This window comes from Mirounga angustirostris, unplaced genomic scaffold (genome assembly GCF_029215605.1).
Source record: "Mirounga angustirostris isolate CCGP_5_RB_7025 unplaced genomic scaffold, mMirAng1.0.hap1 SCAF_8, whole genome shotgun sequence".
Lineage (NCBI taxonomy): Eukaryota > Metazoa > Chordata > Mammalia > Carnivora > Phocidae > Mirounga > Mirounga angustirostris.
In genome coordinates, this window is record NW_026991716.1 from 131,396,048 (window position 1) to 131,418,522 (window position 22,475).

The 22,475-nt window shown below is 38.7% G+C and overlaps 1 protein-coding gene across 3 annotated transcripts in view; it reads right to left on the bottom strand.

Annotated features, from left to right (window-relative positions):
- The window catches only part of SYNE1 (spectrin repeat containing nuclear envelope protein 1), a 444,246-nt gene that overhangs the window by 152,908 nt on the left and 268,863 nt on the right, over nt 1–22,475 (bottom strand). For all 3 annotated transcript variants that reach the window (XM_045865766.2, XM_064598231.1, XM_064598230.1), the window contains 14 exons: nt 22,308–22,452; nt 21,247–21,465; nt 19,291–19,550; nt 17,799–17,964; nt 17,295–17,450; nt 15,036–15,188; nt 14,267–14,449; nt 13,254–13,391; nt 8,918–9,103; nt 8,589–8,711; nt 8,146–8,328; nt 6,903–7,046; nt 2,014–2,208; nt 801–941 (listed from right to left, as the gene is read on the bottom strand). In XM_045865766.2, the coding sequence (XP_045721722.2) occupies nt 801–941; nt 2,014–2,208; nt 6,903–7,046; nt 8,146–8,328; nt 8,589–8,711; nt 8,918–9,103; nt 13,254–13,391; nt 14,267–14,449; nt 15,036–15,188; nt 17,295–17,450; nt 17,799–17,964; nt 19,291–19,550; nt 21,247–21,465; nt 22,308–22,452 (2,392 nt within the window). The remainder of the gene's footprint in view (nt 1–800; nt 942–2,013; nt 2,209–6,902; nt 7,047–8,145; nt 8,329–8,588; nt 8,712–8,917; nt 9,104–13,253; nt 13,392–14,266; nt 14,450–15,035; nt 15,189–17,294; nt 17,451–17,798; nt 17,965–19,290; nt 19,551–21,246; nt 21,466–22,307; nt 22,453–22,475) is intronic.

The following is a 22,475-nucleotide window of genomic DNA, read 5'->3' on the forward strand; positions in this document are numbered from 1 at the left end:
ACTTACATAATTTCAGTCATGTAATTAAACTTTTTAAAAGCTATTTTGGCTAAAGGAAAAAAAAAAGGTATTACTTAATGTACATTAAAAAGTTTTGGCTATTGTAAAAGCATATTTTTTATTTCCATCCAGTATTTTTCATGAAAACTCTGACATATTTAATTCAGTACAATCTAAATTTAGCAGAATACACGCTAGACAGTACCACATAACAACAAGGTATTACCTCCACTTTATAGGAAATAAAATTTAAGATTATTGATTATTAAGATTATTAAGATAAGCAAAAAACACAAGTCTACTTAGGCATTCCAATATATACACTGGCAGACAACCCTTAAATTGGTTGACAGTAAATAAAGAAAAAGTATAATATGGTGAGCAGAAGCTTTTCATCTTCAGAATCTGAGCTGGTAAGTGGCAAAACCATGTTTAATGAATGTTAAAATACAAAGAGATCATATTATTTTACAATGGTGACACAAACATTTCATTTTCTGTTAGGATGCAGTACTCCATTACAGATAGCTGTTAGAGACTAAATGCCTTAAAACAGGGCTTTCTCCATCTATAATTTCTGTGACCTGGTTTTTGCTCATCTCACTGCTAGCAGCCCAGAAGAAGAGCGGATGTGCTGAGCCGAGAGTGGCATCATGTGACAATCACGGTTTGTGCAACTTCACACCTAATGGTGTGTCCCTCAAAGTCCAAGGTTCACACCCACAGTCTATTAAGAACAGAGAATGGAGTCCTGCAACCATCCAAAGATCATAGCTAGAGGAATTCCAAATGGCTGGTACCTGGTTAACTGAAGCATCTGTATTAGCCACAGGTGAAGGGGAACGACACGCAGGTGGAGAAGAAATTTCACTGCTGGTTCCCTCCTCCCCAGACTCCTCAGTGACAGGTGACAGCAAAGTGTGACAGCGACCTGCAGTCATCTATCACATAAAATGTAGCCCAAAGGACATGAACATCAGTTAGCTCTGTTAACAAAAGACCTGGTCTGGCACAGGTCAGAACACAAGTAATAATACAGCAAAGGTGAGAGATACAGAGACCCAAATGTACATACAAATTCTGTGTTAGTATTTAAAAGTTTTGTCCTCAAGTGAGTATGACTCTAGGGACCATTTGTAAAACAAACAGGGAAAGGGGGTGCATATCACAATCAAGACTTTTGCTGTTGATTATTTTAGTTTCCTTTCCTTGATGTCTGTCTGTGTCTTTATAGACAAGTAGAAAAATTATGAATCATACAAGGGAGGGAAGGGTCTACAAAAGAAAACGGGTCTTCCATGGACATCTCAAATTCCAAATACTCTAGGGAGATAAATGCACCCAAAGTGATATTTTTTCAAAAGAGTCCAGCTATGGTTACACACCACCTGAGGCACAGCTCCTATGTGTGGAAAATACACAGCACTTTACAGTTACCAAAATAAGCGATGCATTCTAGATACAAAGTGATAGGTAAGTGATGTGGCAGAACAGAAATTAACGGAACTTATTTATTTTAATCCAAAGCTAAACTTTGGATTTTTCTGTTTTCTTATTTTCCTAATAGGACCTTTTCTTCTATATTTTATTAAACATCTGTAGAACAGAATACGCAAACATATCTAGTCACCCAGTGTTTTAGCTTGGAAAACATACACAAAAAATATGTGTAGCCTGATTCTCCTAACCCTCAGAAAACTAGAAAACTGTGCAAAGGACATTTTTTTTTTTTTTGAAGGTCAGAGCCTCTCAGTATTATTGCTAAGTTATAAACAAATGCAGGGCCAACCTTCGACATACTAAATAATTCAGCCACCTCAAGCAAATAGCTTCATTTTAACTGTCACTGTTTACAGTACGAAAAACTGGCCTTGGCCCCAATGTCGTCCGAGGGTTAAGGAGACTGCTCCTCAGGTCGAGTCGCGAAGAGGGAACCTGGAGCCCCTAGCCAGGGTCCCGACAGGAGGGAGCGCCCTATAGCACAGCAGCAAACCCGCCTTCGCCCTTGCTTACCATGACCACAGAGGGGTGGGCCGAGGTCGCGGGGAGGAGCTCCCTGTCCAGGTCCTCCGTCCCCTCCGCGAGCCCCTCCGCCTCGGTCACCGTCAGCAGCATGGTGGCGTGCTTGGCTTTCATCGTCAGCATCTTGCACTTGGAGTTCAAAGAGGCGATCTGCTCCTGGTAGCCCTTGATTTTCTGAGCCAGCTCCTGGGGAAACATTTCCCCCCACCGTGTGTCAGAGCAGCATCAGAAGGAAACACAGCTAGCGGCGTTCATCTTCCTCCAGCGCCGGCCAATGAAAGCGCAGGGCTGCGCCAGGCGCGGCCGCGGCCGCGAGGCAGGATGTGGACGTGCGAGCGGAGGAGCCAGCCTCCCGGCCGCGCACCCACAGCCCGACCGCCGCGCGGCGGGGCTGGAAGAGCGGCTGCGCGGCGCGGGCCAGACCCGGTGCCCTGCGCCCGCGGGAGTCGGAGCCCGGGGGAGGCTCCGTGTGCAATCAGGCGCTTAGGTGACGGGAAGCCCTGGCAACTTTCTTTAAAATGCCTAGAGAATCCGAAACTGCCAGATGGTTCATGCCGTGGAAATTAGGTCATGTGATGACTAAAACTACAGAAACATGCAACGCTCAGCTCTTACCCCACGGAATCTATCAAATAGAGCAGTCCTCTGTTACCGACCGCGTCGCAAAAGTAACCTGCATGTCAGTTCCTGGGACCCACGGAGTTGTTTTTTTGTAGATGAGCTAAATATTACATGTGAAACCCTAATTTTTTACGCATCTTATTCCCACAATAAAGTTTCGTACATTCATCAAATCCTCCCTCCTGGACTCCATCATGCCTCACATGTTTCTGATGTTTCCAAACTAGAGCTTTGCAGTCCAGTTCAAATTTAATGGCTTTTAACTTCATTTGGTGTTGAAAAAATGTTTTAAGAGATAGAGGTGTTAAAGCTTTTACCAAGAGCTTACTGAAAATATACTCTGGACAGCACGTAGCTCTCAAAAATCTAAAAAATTAAATAAAAATAATCTAAAGTGGTAATTCTAAAATATTAAATTTATATTTTCTTACTTAAAAGATGTATACATGTTTAACAAAAATGAAGATGTCTATTCCAAAACATGAATCCTTAAAAGTACCAAACCATTACTTTTTTCTGTTCCTTTTATTTGGCTCTGTTGCCTGAAAAGCTGTCATTCAGCGTTCGCATGTAACATATTTTGTGACAAAAACATTAAATGTCAACGTGTTTAAAACAATGTTATGTATATGCCTATATACACACAGGCATATATACATTCTATGCCTGTCTGTATGTATGTATACACATACTATCATTTTAAACACAGTGACATTCAAACTAGAGCTTTGAACTTGGAAGTTCAGAAACAAAGTGGATCAACAAACTGGTATATATATATAATGTGTGTGTATGTATATATGTGTATGTGTAGATATATACACACAGACACACGTATATATCATTTTGTTTCTCCCCTCCCCGCCAAAACTGACTAAATGAAAGGAAAAACAACCCATCAAAACTCAGCCAGTAGCCTGTCTTCTTGACTTCTTCTATAGCACAATAATTTCTTTTTTTTTTTAAAGATTTTATTTATTTATTTGAGACAGAGAGAATGAGAGAGACAGAGAGCACATGAGAGGGGGGAGGGTCAGAGGGAGAAGCAGGCTCCCTGCCGAGCAGGGAGCCCGATGCGGGACTCGATCCAGGGACTCCAGGATCATGACCTGAGCCGAAGGCAGTCGCTTAACCAACTGAGCCACCCAGGCGCCCTATAGCACAATAATTTCTAAAGCAAGAATTTAAAAAGTAGAAATCATCACTTCTTTAACTTTTAGAGCTGCAGGTACTTAATTAAACCTAATAGGGTTTTGTTGTTTTTTTTAAAATAGTGATTAAACAGCTACTTACTACATCTGACCTAGTGCCCAATACATGGTTACTCTATTTTAATTAGCATGCACATAGAGAAGACATCTACCAACTCAGTGGACTTCTTGAATTCTGTGTTTTCATAGGACAAATCGCTATGCTTTCTTACAATGGCTTGCCCCATTGGGGTAGATTTGAAGAATCTTTGTGAAATAGCATTAGTTTTAGTCCCTCCCCTTTCCTGCCTACATGGATGGCTGTGTCCCCTCCTGCTACACCCTGCAAAGGTGTGGGCCGTGCTGACAGCACACACCACCCATCTCCTAAACTGGAGTTCTCAACTTTATTGTGTATAAAACTCATTTGGGCTGTTCATTAACAATGAAATTCTGGTCTCCACAAAGGATTTTGATTTACTAGGCATTTTATACTTATCCCAAATGACTCCCTTGGAGAAATAGCTCTTTAGAACTTTCTTCTGTAAGACTAAAACCTGTCTATATCATAATAACTTTGTGGGTTGGTGATTAAATCTGCTAAATTAAAATGGAGCCCCACTGGCTTAACGTAGTCCCTATTCTCAGGAAGCATATGTATTTTTAATTTTTACTGGATATTTCTGAAAATGATTACACAGGATGAGCATAAAGAGGTGGGAATTTCAGATACAGTGGCTGTTCTAAGTAGAGTGGCTACCCCTCTGTGGGCAGTCTCCCGCACTCTGGAGAAGGCCTTGTGTGTAAGGTAAAAAGCAAAGAGCCTGAGTATTCTCTCCTATGATTTAAAAGTGGCAGGATAATTTTTTCAACTTAAATGCAGCATTTAAAAAATTACAGAAAAAAATGTGAATTCCTTAGAAATGGATAAATCATCAATTATTTTTATGAGTTAAAGTTATCCTTCTAGATACTAGATTCACCTCAAAATTGAAATTCCATTAAAAGCCGGCTGAAGGGGCGCCTGGGTGGCTCAGTTGGTTAAGCGACTGCCTTCGGCTCAGGTCATGATCCTGGAGTCCCGGGATCGAGTCTCGCATCGGGCTCCCTGCTCGGCAGGGAGTCTGCTTCTCCCTCTGACCCTCCTCCCTCTCATGCTCTCTGTCTCTCATTCTCTCTCTCTCAAATAAATAAATAAAATCTTTAAAAAAAAAAAAAAAAAAAGCCGGCTGAAAATACAGGAAAAAGCAGCCTTCCACATTCTTATGGTAAATCAGGCTTTCTCCACTGAGCACGTCCCTTCCTGTGTTTGTTTTATATGCACAATGAGTCTCACACAGGACTATGCCATTGTGATTATGAACATGTATTCTAAATCACATGGCAAAACTTACAAATGTCTACACTCATGTTTAGAACTGGAAAGAGAAAATGTGACAAAATGAATGCATCCCTGAACAGGAGCCTGGAGGACAGTCTACAGATGACTGTGCTCAGAGCCAACTCTGGGACCCTGGGCAAGTCATTTATTTTCCTGGACCATCATTCTTCTCTTCTGTGCAATAAGGTAGCCCAAAGAGTTTCTGCTGCAGGGGAAAAAATCATGGAATTGGAAGCAACAGATATACTGGCTTAGAATCTGGTTTCTATCAGTTACTAGATTTGGGAGCTTGGGAAGTCACAAAAATCAGTTTCTGTTTTCTTATCGGTATAATGGAGATGATTAAAAAAAAAAATCCTTACCTCACAGTGGTGTTATAAAAGATAAGAACTTTGGAAACTGTTAAAAAAACTAAAAAAACTGTAGTAATTATAATTATTGTTATTTTAGACAAGATTTTAAAAATATACACTTTCTGTACTATGAGAGAAAAGTTGTTACAACAAAATTCTGGATCTTATAAAATGACATTAAAAATAGTTTCAGAATTAATTTGTAATATATAGCCTAATGTATGAATTGTATAAACAGTAGTTTCAAATATTTGCATAACATATTCTCACTTAACCAATGGCATCAGAATATCAATAGTTAACATAGATGATATGTACAGTGTAGAAGTAAATGTAGGTGGGATGTTTGTTTACATCATTTTGTAAATCGTATATAAATGTAAGTACTGATGCACTGGACATGTCAAGAAATTAAAGAACTGCATTTGGAGAGATATTTCATAGTGAGATATTTCATCCTTCAAAGGCAACAATTAAATCTTCTGAGAAACTCACTATGATACTTGGCTTGGAAAAATGGTTTGTTGCTCTTATGACAGCAAAGTTAAAACAGAGCAGATGAAGAATAAACTAAATATCCACCCTTGGCACAGAGAAATAAGACACCCTTCCCTGCCCTGTTGCTTACCCCAATTCATGATGCTTTGAGCCAGTCCCCAAGGGAAAAAGTAAATGTGAGCCATATAGGAATTGACAGGTCAGAAGAAATTCACTGGTAGGTATCAATGGGCCAAGACACTTAAGGTCTATGATCTCTGAGACGAAGTCTGCACAAGGAGTGTTCAAGTCCTAAGTTTATAATGAAGTTATAAATTCAAAAAAGAAGGCATATTTGAAAATGGGGAAGATGCTAACAGACACAATCTGGAAATCAGCAAAACAACATGGACCATACTCTGATTTTGGTGGAAGCAACTGAAATAACCTATATTTGAAAGAGCAAATGATTTTTTTAATATGAAATGTTTCTTCTTTTTGAAGAGAGTGATCAAAGCAGCAAGGCTTTGAGCATTGCTGTTTCTAGCAGGCTTTGAATACCCAGTGGACTATGTTTTGGTGTAATTAACTGTGAGAATTTTGGGTGCAGGAGACAATTGGTGGATCTCAGGTGAGATATGTCATCAGCAACATGTAAAGAGGTTTTGGCTTTAAGGGGAAAACTCAGGCTCCTGGGTCTTGGAAAGGATCAGCAAATACAGTGCTCAAAATGCAAAGACAGTCAGAGAGGATCCCCAAGAACTGAGCGCACTGTGTACGGGACAGGGAAAACTTTTCTCTGTGATTCACTAGAAACCAATGACACGTTCTCAGCAAGTGCCTGTGTTCCTGTCTCACCTCATGCCGAGAAATCTGGGCCTGCAGCTCCTGGATGTTACTGGTGGCCACAGGTTTGTCCTCAATTTCTCTGTGAGCTCCTTCTATCAGCTCCTGGAGGTGTTGCATTTCTTGCTCATACTGTTCATACTGCACCACAGCCTCCTTTGAAAGGGGAAAAAAAAAACAACACACAATTATCTTTCTGTATCAATAACTATGGGAATCATTCTGTGCTGCTGTATGTAGCGTTAACTGGTATTTACCTGTGTGTCTAGGGAATAAAGAAATGATGGGCAAAATCCCTGGCTGATTCAAGTCCTCAAGTTTATGCAGATATTTCAAAGACTTCTCTCTAAAATAGTTTGCTAAGATTATCAACTGACTCAAAATAGCTAAGTGGCTAGATCCTCTCTCTTCTCCCTATTCATGTTGTCCTGAAAATGGCAATGTTATGGCCAGAACAACGTTGTGGTGGGAAGCAGTACGAAAAACATGATTGCTTCATTTTTCCATCTAAGAAATACTAAATATATATATGTAAGGCACTTGTCTAAATGCTGGGGTGGAAGACAAAAAAAAAATGAAGTAAGCATGATTTCTATCCTCAGGAATTTACTATGTAACAAATTACAAGATAATTCAAGGAGCAAAACTAGTTGACCAAGTTGACCATTAGCTATTTAATGAGCAGATATGTATGAAATTTTTGGATAAAGCAGGTAAAGTATTAGTGGAAAGGAGATATGAGGTGGAGAGTGTCATTCCTTCCTAGTAAATGATTTTTCTCTTCTTAGCTAAAGAGATTAAGAGTTACACGTGGATGTACTTTTCAGGCAAGGAAATGCATTTGGTGCATCAGTAAGCTGAAATATGAAAAAAAAATTCTGTAACATATACTAGCAGTAAAGGCATTTTACAAGGCTTTAGAGGATTCTCAGATGGATAAAAAGAGATAAAAATATATGACTGAAGACAAAATTAACCTTTATAAGTTGTTCTTTACTAAAATATATTGCTCAAAGATAGTGTTCACCAAAGGATATTTTTTATAGAGCTTTCCCCAGGCTTTTGTGGGTGATCCAAATGATAGCATTTCATCTCCTTATTTTATATAAGCACAACAATCTGTCAAATTTAACACTCTGGATGTGTTTTGATGGCTGAGCCCACACAAGGCTAAGAAAAGAAGCCCATGACTCATTAGCCGTTGCTCGCCGGCGCAGGGACGGGAGGCTCCTGCGGCAGGTATAGGAGCACATGCCTGCATGAGGTTGCACTGCTGGATGGCCGTGTGCTGTAATCGGCTCGCCTCCTCCTGCAGGTGCAGAGCGGCGTGGCAGAGCGGCAAGCTGGTGACCACCTCCTCGGGGATCCGGAGTGTGCTCTGGCAGATCTGCACAGCGTGGACCTTTGGCTTGAGTGACTCCATCTCAGACAACAAGTGCTGAAAGTGCAAGTTCACATTTTACATTTTGTAATGCATGGGAAGATCGTATATTTTAATAGCTTATTTCATAGGCCAGAGACGTTTACTAAATTACAGCTCTGTCACGTGTCATAAACATTTCCCAAGGAATTTTTTTTAATGTATAGAGTACTAAGACTGTAACTGAGTTTAAAAATCATTTTTCCTCACTATCTTCCTTTTTTTTTTTTTTTAAATATAGCTCCCTGACTCATTTCCTCTGAATTATTTTTGCTTACCAGTCGATGAGAAAGTTGCTCCTTGAGACTAAGACGTCCGACTTCTGGAGAAGTCAAGGTTGTCTGGGCTTGCTCCAAAGCAACTTGTAAGTTTTTTAGCTCGGTTTCAAATTTTTTCATATCCTACAGAGTAAAAGCAATATGAATGTCAGTATATAAGCACTTGAAGTTCAAAGTCATAGAAGAGTAACATCGCAGTCAAGAAGGCATTATCAGAGCTGAGTACTACATCTCCACTATAAAACCACCATTTTTTTAAAATGATAGACTTTCCAATTTGAATTACTATTATTATTATTATTATTATTATTATTATTGTTATATTTTACCTTGGCAGCATCTTGGAGATTCTGCAAACGAATTTTGATCATCTGTCGCAGCTCCTCAGACTCCCGTCCCAGTTCTGCCACTTGCTGAGACATTTTTTCTGTGCAGTACACGCTAGCGAGGTACTGTAATTTCTCAATCATTGCTTCCAGATTGCTGTGAATTTCTTCAGATTCTTCTAGCATGGTCTAGAGAGAATTATCAATATTCATGACATTGACAGGTAGGCAGAGATAGACGTATAGGTACTCAATCTGCTGTGGTATTAGACCATCAGACTAGAAGAGAGGGAGATGTTATCCACAGTTCTCATGCTCACTGTGGAGGTTCTGTGTGTCTTATTGTGTTTAACCTTCACACCCCTGTGCCTACTCCCCACCCACTCTTATCCCCATTTCACAGAAAAAGAAATCAAAGTTTAGGAACTGTCAACGGTTTGCCGAGGCCATGTGTTATTAAGTGTTGGATCTTAAGGCTCATGCTCTATCTACTGCCCCAAACTGCTCCCTGGTGAGGGTCAGGACGTGAGTATCCCAGGAGCGTCGATGCTCTGACAACTTGGGCATCTTTGTCAGGTTGCTGAGCCTACTTTTTTCTCATATTTAAACTCAAGAGATGCCTTTCAGCTCTAATTTTCTAAGATCTGAGATGCTTATTGATCTAAGAAATGAAAATAACACAAGGGCATTACAAACAAAAACCTTTGAACACTTGGTTTTGGTGAGACAAAGAGGGTAGCAGCAACTTGAGATACCAAGAAGAATAAAACACAGCCCTCGTCATTCAGGGTAGTATCATCTAGTGGGACTAATAATACAAATGGATTGCTAACCACATAATACACATTATATGAGTAGAGTTAAAGAGTAGAAAGGTTAAAGATGACAGAAATGAGATGTGCTCCTACTTGCAGGAAGATTGGGAGAAGGAAGAGCATAAGTAAAGGAACAGAGGTGAGTGAGCACAAAATGTGCAGTTACTGGGATATGTGATGTACAAAGAGGAGAAATGGGAGCTGGGACATTATTCTTAGGCAGTAGATCTTTATTTTTTTTAAAATAAAGTACAGGTTTTTTTTTCCTCATGAGGAATGCTATATATATATGCATTATATTAAAGCTTAGAAAATATTGAAAATATAAAGAAGAAAATAAAATACTCCACAATATGTCAGAGATAACTTTAAATAGGAGATAACTACTGTTACATTTGGGTATATTTTAAGGTAATTGAGACCATAATATATGTACAATATTCCATCTTTCTTTTCCACCTGACTTTAGAACACATGCATTCTCTCTGTGTACTGTTTTTGGCTAAACATGGGCAGCCTGAACTAAGGCAGGTAAGGAAGAACTCCTCAAAAGAGTGTCTACAGGCTGAGTTCTCTCCTGAGCTTCCGAGAGACGCACAGACAGGCGGTACCCTATCCCGTGTCTGTGAGGCACTCAACTCACCCACTGCCCAAGTCAAAACACCTGGGAGTTGTCCATGGCTCCTCCCTCTCTTTCACCCATATCTAAGAGTCTCCAGAGTCCAGAATTCTAGCTCAGTGATAGCCCTTGATTCTGTCTTCTCTCAACCTCCAAAGAGGGACCCTGTCACTCTTTGTCATAACACTGAAGCCAACTTCCATGCTGTCTTACCTTCATCAGTCTATTTTCCACAGGCTGCTAAATCATCTTTCTTAAAATACAAGCCTGAATTTGTCGCTTACCTGAAGAATATCTGTCAAAGGCTTCCGAGGGACTGTAGGGTAAAGCCCAAGTTCTTAACAGGGCTTTTGATCTTTTCTCTTTTCCCTCTATTCTTACCTCTTAAGCTTCTTTCCAGCTCTCCTGCACACCTCCTCCCCATAGTGCCCCCTCCACTGCACCAGAGCACCCCTCACTCTTACTACTGGGATTTCGACATGCATTTTTGTCTAAAATGCATTTCACACAAGTAGGCAGCCTGTCATTCAGGACTCAGGCGGGACTTACTTTTTCCTAAGAAGGCCTCTTTTAACTTCCCCTAGACCCCAGGCAATGTGGGTGGAGCATGCTCCTATGGGCTCCCTCAGCACTTTGATCCCTCATTTCCAGCACTTATCACACTGTTTGTAACTGTCTAGATCTGTCTTGTGCCTCTTTTATCAACTCCCTGGGGCAAGAACAGGGAATATTCTTTGTATTTTAAATTGCTAGCTTTGGAAAGAAAGCATTCTATAAATGTTTGTTGAATAAATAAATGAGTGCAGGACCTACTTAAAAAAAAAAAAAGCCTTGATGGTCATTTTAAAGACTACATTTATACTCTATTATATCCAAAATGTCATTGAGAAAAGTGACTTGACATTTTCTTTAAAGTTCCACTATAGGGGTATCTAGGTGCCTCAGTCATGATCTCAGAGTCCTAGGTCTTCAGTCACCTCTGCCTTTGGCTTAGGTCATGATCTCAGGGTCCTACGAATGAGCCCCATGTTGGACTCCCTGCTCAGTGGGGAGACTGCTTCTCCCTCTCCCTCTGCCCCTCCCCTCTGCTCCTGCTCACTCTCTCTCTCAAATAAATAAATAAAATCTTAAAAAAGAAATTCCACTATAGTGGGGCACCTGGGTGGCTCAGTCGGTTAAGCATCTGACCCTGGGTTTCAGCTCAATTCATAATCTCAGGGTCATGAGATCAAGCCCTGTGTCAGGCTCCATGCTCAGCATGGAGTCCCCTTGAGATACTTTCCCCCTTTCTCCCTCCCCCTCTACTCACCCCCCCAAGCTCCCCACCCTGGCTCACACTCTCTTTCTCTCTCTCAAATAAATAAATAAAATCTTTAAAAAACAAAATTCCAGTATAGTTATTAATACCACATATTTTCTACATTTTGGATTATGGAGTAGTAACATTTTGATGATCATGATACATTTTGCCAATTGTTTTTCAAAAAGTTTTTAACAAGTAACCTTCAGAGTTGAGAGTTCTCACTTCTTTAAATATGAACCTCAAATAACTTTTTTTAAAGATTTTATTTGACAGAGAAAGACACGGCGAGAGAGGGAACACAAGCAGGGGGAGTGGGAAAGGGAGAAGCAGGCTTCCCACGGAGTAGGGAGCCCCATGCGGGGCTCAATCCCAGGACCCTGGGATCATGACCTGAGCCAAAGGCAGGTGCTTAACAACTGAGCCACCCAGGCGCCCCACCAAATACCTTCTAAATGGTGTTAATTTGATAGAGTGTTCTCTCTCTTTAAATTTTCGTTTCTAGATTTTTAATGAGGTTGAATATTTTTTTCACTGTTTACAACCAATTGTAACTTAAGTCTTGTCTTGAGTGGTATAAGAATGATTCCAGAAGGGTATGCAAGATTGATTAGAAAAGAACGATTATGTACATAGGGAAATTAGCATTTGTTAAAGCATTCCAAGAAGGAGAAAATGGGGCTTTGACCTAGAACCCTGTCCATAGGAATGGAAAAGCAAATGATTTAAAAGATATGAGTATACATAAATCAGAATAAAAGAGAGAGAATCTAAAATACTTCAGGATATCCATGTAACTAAGTAAAAATCATTCTGTATTGTATTGTAAGCTAACTGGGCTACTAGATATTTGTACTAATTCAAGCTAAAGATAATAAAAGGATGAAATAATTTCCTGGATGATATAACCAGAAGAAAACTTCCGGAAATGAAGTAATGCAGCCACCATGTGATATGAACTCTTTGCTCCTTTCCAGCTGACCCCTACTTCCTCTGGAAAGCCAGACAACCAAGACTAGGCTAAATGCTCGGGAGGCACCCACGTGGCACGTGGTGTGCTTGATATTTGCACATATGTTAAACCATTTGATCCTCCTAATAATTCTGCAATATAAATATATTAACATCTCCATCTTATTGATGAGAAAACGGAATTCAGAGAGGCAAAATAGTTTGCTCCAAATCACACAGCCCTAAATAACAGAGCTTGGTTTTCCCATCAGTCTGAGTCTGGAGCCTATAATCTTTCCACATGTCACATCTCTTCCTGGGGAAGAATTTCCGACCATATCCCCGCATGTGATTGTTTCAAAGAAGCCGCAAAAAAAGAGAGACCTGTATCTGGCTGATTATTTGGGGTCTTGGAGAAAGAAAAGTCTAGGGGAGATAGAGGATATTTATTTATTTATACAGTCTAATGAAATCTTATGGGTAGCCACTTTCTTACAAACCTTTGGACAAGTCATTAGGGCTACCTTAGCTTTCTTTTTATCTGGCACCTACAATAATTCTACATCATGGTCCTTTAAATTTTCTGTCAGTCTAGCCAGTTAAATCAAATTGCTCTCTAAGTTACTCTTTGAAAACGTTTTTTCCCAAAGTTACCTGATGTAAAATGTATTGTTCTCGAAGTTGGTGTGCCGAATTCCATGTAATCTTTCCATGTACCAACACTTTAGCTTTCTCAATCCACTTCAAAATGAATTCAAGCATTTCATTGTATTCTTCTAAATGTGATGCTGCCTGAAAAATCATTACCATTCAGATAGCAATTGTAAACTCTGCTTCATGAGCTAGAAATCAGTCTTCTATTTCTCTTCAGATACAATAATCCTAGGGGATCTGTGACATCTAAAGGTATCATAAACAATCATTTCCTTGTTGAAAACCTGTCAAGGACGTCCGAGTGACTTTAGGATAAAGTCCAAGTCCTTAATATGCTTGAATAACTGTCTTTTAAAAATATTTTCTATTCTCATTTCTTAGTCATCTGTCTAGTACCTCTCTACCCCTCCTCCCATACTCCACCCTCACTGAATAAGGAGGTTTTGGTACTATAATTCATTAGTTGCCAAATCATGATTTAGTTTGTCCCTGATTACACAAAAAACACATCATCAATTTATAAAGGTGAATCTACAGTCAACAATTATGATGGATGTGTGACCTGAACCTATTAAGTAAAAGGTAAATGCAAGCATGTATATATGTATATATATATATACATATATATATCTTATGTCTTACATCTTTAAATATATATATTTTTTACTTTATATATATATAACTTTAAGATATTTGAATTCACTCCATACTGATTTTGTAAAACATGTTACTGGATGAGTATTCATTTCACAAAATACTTCTCCAGTTGACAAAATATTCATTCCAAAAGTCCATTTATATGACCATGTTTGTCAATGAACTTATAATATGGTTTGATATAAAATAAAGGCAAGTTTAGATGTAAATTTTAGGAACACAGGTGTGGTATGAAATAAGCTACCCTTAAACTACCCTCATCATTGTCAATATTATCTTTTGATTTACTTCCAAAAGAAAAACAAACACTGAATTTCTGCCTTAGAAGATTTTGATGCCTGGCCTGGAAGACATACCTGACCGAGCTTGGAGAGCCGATTTTCAGCCTGCCTAATGGTCTGCTGGTGGAGTTCAGTCAGTTTTCCTATCTTCTTGGCCAGTGGTTTACCCAGTTGGCCATTCTGTTCTGCGAATTTCAGTACTGCTGCATCTAGTTCTATTAATTTTAAATGACAGCCATCTAATTCCTCTCCTAGCACCTAAATGGAAGCCAAAACAAAAGAGCATTAGACTATAGAAAGTAAATTTCTCCAGATTTTCCAAGATCAAGGGTGATATTTTAAATGACTTTTGTAAATGCCAAATATTATAAAGAATAATTCTACTCTGATCAGGTCATTTCTGTTTCTTTGGTTAGAAAGGCAGAGCAGACAGGATGTTTTGTAACCCTGGTGTTCATTTCCTGTGAGGCTGAGTGAGAAGGTTAATGTTATCCTTCTGCCCCACCCAAAAAGGATTCATCACTTAACTCATCAGCAGAGCGAGAACACAGATTTAACCACCAAGACCATCCTTCATTTTGGAATTTTTATACTTATATTCCCAAATCATTATCTGGTCCTTTGACACTCTTCCCTCTTACACACATATGTAGGTACATTTATTAATACACTCCATTGTAATGATGAAGTAAGTGATCTATGCTGTTATGTTTATAAAATGTCTTACTGCCTGCCTTTGCTAATCAAGAAAGCTTTTTTCCCCCGCTCTATATCCCCAAAATAACTCCAAAAAATAGTTAATTCATTCAGTAGCACTCTTAGGTTTCCACTTCTCCTTCCTTACCTTTTGGTCATTTTTAGCTTGAGCTAAATTATCTGTCTTTGTTCTCAGCTTACTCAGAATAGTTGTGAGATCTTTGGCTATCTTCTGAATTTGCCGGCTGAATTCCTGGCTCATGGTCTTGCTCTGTTCAACTTCTCTTACTTTGTCCTGGATCTAAATAATCAATGAGAACAGCAAAACCAACCATGATTAAAACCGCATAAGTGCTAATGAAAACCTCCATCTTAAGATGTTGACAAGAGATGCTTGAGGTGGTTAACACCACTCTGGCGTTGATGGACTTAGTCAGGCCAGCCACGTGCCGTTACTAGCTCTCACGGCTTTCCAGGAAGCTTTGCTTCCCACCACCTTCATACCTCCACTGTCCCTTTCTGCTGCTGTTTCAGCAAAGAAACAAGCAATGCATGTACAGTGATCTATGCATCAAATGTTTATAGAATACTCATTACAAATAATAGTATGTATATAGCTGAGTTTGAATCCTAGGTTCTCCATTTACCAAATTCAGAACACAAATTCCTTTAAGCCTTTTTCTCCATAAAATGGAAAATACTTCCAGATCATTGGAAGCATCTGGATTTGTTTCCAAGCACCTTTTTTATAAGTTAGCTGTTGGTGATCTGTTAACTCCTCTTCCAACTTCCCAAGTACATCCTGATAATATATCAAAAAAGTGTTAAGCACAGCCAATAAAAAGAAAGGTAAAAAAAAAATACAGTTAATGTTTATAAGTTTCAAATGGCTTTGGTTTGATTTGAAAACAGTGATATTATTGCTTATAATAAAATGCTTAAGAGAAAACGATAAAGAAATATTTTCTTTATATAAGTGAAAAGCACTTTAGAGGAAACATGCCATTAAAAGAACACTTTTTTGGGGTGCCTGGGTGGCTCAGTTGGTTGAGCGTCCAACTCTTCATTTCAGCTCAGGTCATGATCTCAGAGTTGTGAGATGGAGCCCTGTGTGGACTCCTCGCTCAGCGGGGAGTCTGTTTGAGATTCTCTCTCTCTCCCTGTGTTCCTCCCCACCGCTCACACTTGCTCACTCTCTCTCTCACATAAATAAATATCTTAAAAAAAAATACTTCTTTGGCCTTCATTATTTTGAGTTGAGTGCCAACGTAAATGAGATGCATGAGAATAACTCTAATATAGAGAAATTTATCCAGAGAAAAAGAAAAATTAAATTTGAACTTTTTTTTAAGATCTGAACTTTTTTTTAGGATCTCAACTTTTCCCAGTAGACCTTCCAATGTCTAAGAAGAAAAACCAAATCGGCCAATTAAACACTTAAAATAGAAAATAACATTTTAGTTTAGGTCAATATCATGAGGTAGTAGCATTGGATTTTGTTGAAATTTTTAAAACACTTTGTATTATTCATTGGAGGGTCCAAAAATGCAGTGTACTTGTATGAATTTTATAATTGCTACAATGTGACACTACTTTCCATTTCATGCAGCACTTTAGAATTAGTGGTATATCTTCTCTTTGTCCCCCATAGACTGCTTTCAACTTAACTGTGCTTTAGCATTATGTCAGCAAGGAGGTCTTAAAACACTATTATGTTTCCATACAGATACTACCAAAGCTATTTACACTATATGAAAGCATGTCCTCTTTTTGGGACTTAAGATAGAAATCTCCCTCTGATCTCAGTACTATGAATGATTATGTATCTCTTTGTTTAAAAAAAAAAGATTTGTTTTAAAATTTATAGACATGGATTGGATTATGTCACATCTTTCTTTGGTCATTTGAAAGCTAGAGTTTATTTGAAGGGCTTTCTTCTAGCAACATTATAGGACCCACCAACGTGCATTTTGGGTAATAACTTCCTCCCTGGCTTTACCTTATTTTTTTACTTTGATTTTCCCTTTTTTCAAATATCTTCACCTACTGAACTTACATTTTGCTGAACTGAAATAACAGCTAGAAGAGTACCTGGCAGGTCCTGAGTACTCAAAAAATTTTTGTTGAATACATGAAATATAGCTTTTAAAAAATTTTAAGTCATCTATTTTAGAAAAAGGTGAAGTAGGTACGTTATTTTTAATTGCATAACATTATTGTTCATATCTGTGATCATCTGATATGTTTCTTGCCTACAAATAAGACCTCTAATTTAGTATTGTTGTTTTATACTGATATGTTTTTAACTGTTTCCATGAAGACAGGATTGTGAAAATCAAGAACTGTCAAACAAGAGTACTGAGCCTCTGAAAGAATGGAAAGGCATACTTTGTGCCCCTAGGTTTACCTGATCATGGATAGTTCCCAGGTCTAGTGCCACCTCAGCTAACTGAAGGGACAGTTCAGAAGGTAAGATGGAGTAAAGACCCAGGTACTTATTCTTCTGCTCTTCAGTCATTTTCTCAATGTTCTGTCGGTGATTTGTGACTTCTGTTAGGAGAATCTAAAAAAAATGATCAAAATTAGAAGCTTCTGGGAGCCTGATAAGGAAATTCATTTTTATGGGTACAGAGACAAGACTATGTATTGTTTATCAATATATGAAGTGTGGACTTAGAGAAACATCTTAAAAAAAAAAAAACCTCAAGCCTTTCCTTAGTCTCTGGGGAGAAGCATGCCCCCTTTATACAGAACAAAAGGAAGTCCCTCGAAATAATACTCAAAGCCTTTTATATGTTACATTTCTGAAAAATTTTAATTCAATACTCACCAAATATAAACAAACATATCTCATTAAAATCAGGACAACATTTTAAAATGATGGGTATAGGGAATAAGAAGAGTTTGGTACCTGAAGTTCTTCAAGTTGAGCATCTATTTCTATTGTTGGATTCCCCAAATATTCCTTTGTTTCCTGAACCCAAGATTTCACCGAATTGATTTGAGTCTCCACAACTTCTCGCTCCTTTAGCTCTTGCTTTACCACCTTTCCGTTACTCTTCACTTTGTCCTGCATGCTTCAGAAACATTAAAGGGAGAAACCAGAAGAGGATTTGAAATGAAAGGAAGTCCCTAATCAATGATATAATATTATCAAAAACAGACATTAAAAAAAACTAAAGCCTCATATCCTTTTTTGCAAATAAAGACACTTCCCCAAATTCTGAGATAATGTTCAGTAACACTTAAGCCAAGTACAACAGAAGAATATATGTCATATGAAGTCAATGATTTATCCCTGGAAAACTGAGAGTTGACACACTCCCAAGCCACTGAATTGCAATGAATTTTCCTATCTTAAACAATTGGAGATTGTTTATTTATTTCCTCTTTGGAAATCTACTCAAATGGTGCAGAATCATCAGCACTTAAAAGTAATGTGTAATTGGAATGTTTGTGGCTATTAGAAGCCAGTCTCTAAACAAAGTATCAAGCTTTGGAAATTTGGCAGTTAATAATGTTCAACATCCAAAGTATAAGTTTTTATTTGAATTGACAAAAGTTTGGTAAAAAAGTTTAAATAAGTGAAGTCAGATTATCCCTTATTCATCTATAAGTAGAAGAGGGGAATATAGGCTATGGATGAGTAATATTAGCTAATACAGGGTAAAATCATCTATTGACATTTTTTCCTCTGGCTCAACAAGTGATTCAGGCTGGTTACACATCAGGATTAACTTTCTCTTTCCACTAAGTTCACTATCAGTAAATAGCTATCATTTATCTGGACTTTGATATTACCCTTGTTCTGATCTCCCTGTCTTCCAGTTTAGCCAATGAATTATCAAGCTTTATCAAAATGAAGTTTTCAATAGCTCTCACCTGTTCACCTTTCAAGCTTCATTTCTCAGGAATTGCCCTGTCGCCCAACCGCTCCTTGAAAGTAACATGCTCACATCCAAGCTTTCTTACATTGTATTCCCCTGTTGGCTAACCTCTCCTCCCACTTCACTGCCTAGCTCAAGCCTGCCCAGACTTCAGCATAAGCACCCCTCCTGAAGGGAAGCCTTCCTTGATTCCTCTCCTAGAGGTGCTGCATATGCCCTTACCACTCTTTCCATGCTCTGCTGAAATGCTTCCGTAGTTGTCGGAACATGTAAACCTCATGAAGGTAGAGACTGAATTCTGTATGGCTCATCACTGTATTTCTAAATACTACTAGGATGTATTTTTCAGATAAATACTTGAAGAGTTAAGAAAAATGAAAAGCAGGGATGAAGCGAACAGTTCCCCACGTTTTTAAGGTGGCATGATGGGAGAATCCCCAGACTCTAATACTACGCTTATCCCTCTGGGTCATGGCCAAGTTTAGTAACAGAGACTGAAAGCAAGTGTATGCTTACTTCAGGCACCTATCTTGCATTGCCATGATTTCCTGGACAATAGATGGCTCTTCTCCAGGGGACGGCGTGGCTCCATCCTGGAGCATGCTCAGTGCTTGTTGCTGCAGCAGACCTAAGGCCAGCTGCTGCTGGTCCAGCTCCAGAACGAGTGTGTCATGATAGTCAAGAAGAGTGAAGAGTTCTGCTTTTGAGGCTTTCTCTGCAGAACTGTCTGGTAATTTATCTTGCAGCTGATCAATCATTTCCCTGGCTTTTGTAACCTGAGGACAAATGTATATACTGTGAAGATCAAAAATAAACTGAAAAGGGGCGCCTGGGTGGCTCAGTTGGTTAAAGCGACTGCCTTCGGCTCAGGTCATGATCCTGGAGTCCCGGGATCGAGTCCCGCATCGGGCTCCCTGCTCGGCGGGGAGTCTGCCTCTCCCTCTGACCCCCCCCCCCATGTGCTCTCTCTCATTCTCTCTCTCTCAAATAAATAAATAAAATCTTTTAAAAAATAAAATAAAATAAACTGAAAAGACAGAGCAATTCCAATAAATGCCACATTTGACCCAAAGGCACTGAGGCACGTTAAAGATGATGGCATAAACTCTAAATTTCAGGGACTAGACATGAACAATCTCCTTAAAATGAAAGGGAAGATTTCGGGGTTTTAAGATTTAATCTCAAAATAATAGGGCCATCAGAGACTGCATAACATAGAAAAGGTTGTTTTTTTTTTTTAAATAAACAGATAAAAGAAAAACTCTTTCCAATATTTATGTTAACATGAATGTGTGCCTTTGAGTCATTAAGGAAGATATGGTTTAAAATACTGAAGCCTACTTAAAAGATAAAAGAAATTAAACATAGGATTTTGGAAATTCCCATTCATTTTCATGACAAAGAAAGTATTTTATACTTTTTCAGGGCCAGGTAAGAAATTTTTTTTTATTTTTTTAAAAGTTTTTTTTATAAGGAGTTTTTTTTTTTTAAGATTTTATTTATTTATTTGAGAGAGAGAGAGTGAGAGAGAGAGAGAGCACAAGAGGGAGGAGCGGGAGAGGGAGAAGCAGACTCCCCACCGAGCAGGGAGCCCGGTGCGGGACTCGATCCCGGGATTCCAGGATCATGACCTGAGCCGAAGGCAGTCGCTTAACCAACTGAGCCACCCAGGCGCCCAAGAAATTTTTTTTTAAAGATTTATTTTTTTATTGGAGAGACAGAGAAAGTGTTTGTGTGTGTGCGAGTGGGGGGAGGAGCAGAAGAAGAGAATCTCAAGCAGACTCCCCATTGAGCAGGGACCCCCCCCTTCCCTCCACACTTGGGGCTCAGTCTCAGGACCCATGAGATCATGACCTCAGCTGAAACCAAGAGTCAGGTGCTTAAATGACTGAGCTACCCAGGTGCCCCAATTTTTTTTAAGATTTACTTATTTATTTTAGAGAGAGACAGAGAGAGAGAGGGGGGTAAGAAAATTTTATTAAGAGCCTAGCAAATGGGGCAAAGTGGGCTTGTATTCCTTTCAAAATTTAATTGCTTGGTTTTCTCATTAAAATAATCAGACCCTGGGGAGCTTCCTGATTTTGGCTCAGGTCATGATCTCAGGGTTGTGGGATTAAGCCCTGAGTCAGGCTCTATGCTCAGCGGGGAGTCTGCTTGGGATTCTTTCTCTCCCTCTCCCTCTATCCCTCCCCGCCCCCCCCCCCGTTCTTGCTTGCTCTCTCTTTCTCTAAAAGTAAATAAATAAATCTTAAAAAAAAATAATCAGACCCTGATTTAGGATTAAATTGCACATTAAATTGCACATTGCATTTCATAATTTGGCTTTCATGTCACTGAAACAGAGACTTAAAAAAGAAAGGCTTATTGCTTTTCAGAAAGCCAATTTCAAAAAAGAAACAAAATAGCGTTTTTCAAAATACATGGTCATCAGCAAGGAAACAGTTCTTTGAGCCCATCAGTCGTGGAAATTACCTTAGTGTTAAGGCTTTTCCACTCATCTACTGCATCTTCCAGTATCTTCTCCTGGTCCTGAGCCACAGCACCGAGACGTGTCCAGCGCTGCCGGACAGTAGTCATCGACCTGCTTAGGGCTGCTTTGCTTGCGTCATTTCCAATTTTTTCCAGTTGTGAAGTTTTATCCTCAAGGGCCACAACTTTCTCATGGAAAGAATTAACTACTGACACTAAAGACTGAGATAGGGAGAAGATAAAAGAGGTTATGAGGAGAGACTAATTTTTCAGAAGTTCTACGGATTTCAGTAAAGCTCAAAATGACCTGCAAAAGGAAATGTTCCTACATATTTTTATTTTCCTCTGGTAACTCTTACTTTTACACTTAACTTTTAATTGACTTAGGCGTGAATGTTTTAAAGAGGTAAGGTAAATTTATGTCTTTATTGAAAATTTATTTATTAAAATATTTTATTAAGAAGAAAAGTTCATTTGCGACTTGAGATAACATTCTCCCAATTTCAAAAGGCAGCAACAATATAAGGCACTGAATTTGATATTTAAATATGTTACATTCCACCTTATATTGCTGTGTTATATGAGTGAGACTCAGTTATGAATATCTGAATATTATTTGAATTTATTGAAGTTATTATCAGGAAGTATTTACTGAAATTTATTGTCATATCTTTTTTATTATGTTATGTTAATCATACATTACATCATTAGTTTTTGATGTAGTGTTCCATGATTCATTGTTTGCATATAACACCCAGTGCTCCATTCAGTATGTGCCCTCTTTAATTTATTGTCATATCTTATCAGAAGCAAATTTCTCTGGTCTTTTTGTGAAACTAGCTGCACATTTCAACAGGAATCCTAAAAAGGTGATAGCATTTAATTAAGTTCACACTGCTATGAAATGTGACTAAATGTATCCTTTTCACATTTAATATCCTTTTCATATTTAAATGCATCCAGGTGTAAATGAAGATTTATTGACCTGTTTCTGGAACTCTCAGATGACAAAGACCCATTACAATTACAATGAAAGGATATTTAAAACATCAACCAAAACTAACCTTGTGTTCTGACAGTCTTTCTTCTGCTTCATGACTGGAAGAAGTTTTCGATAAAGAAAACTCAGACAATTTCTTTTCTGCATCATTCATCAGTGCGATAACCTCTTCCCTTGCTTTTTGATAATCCTGCCATTGAGCAGCACATCTTGAAAAAGTCAGACAAAAGAC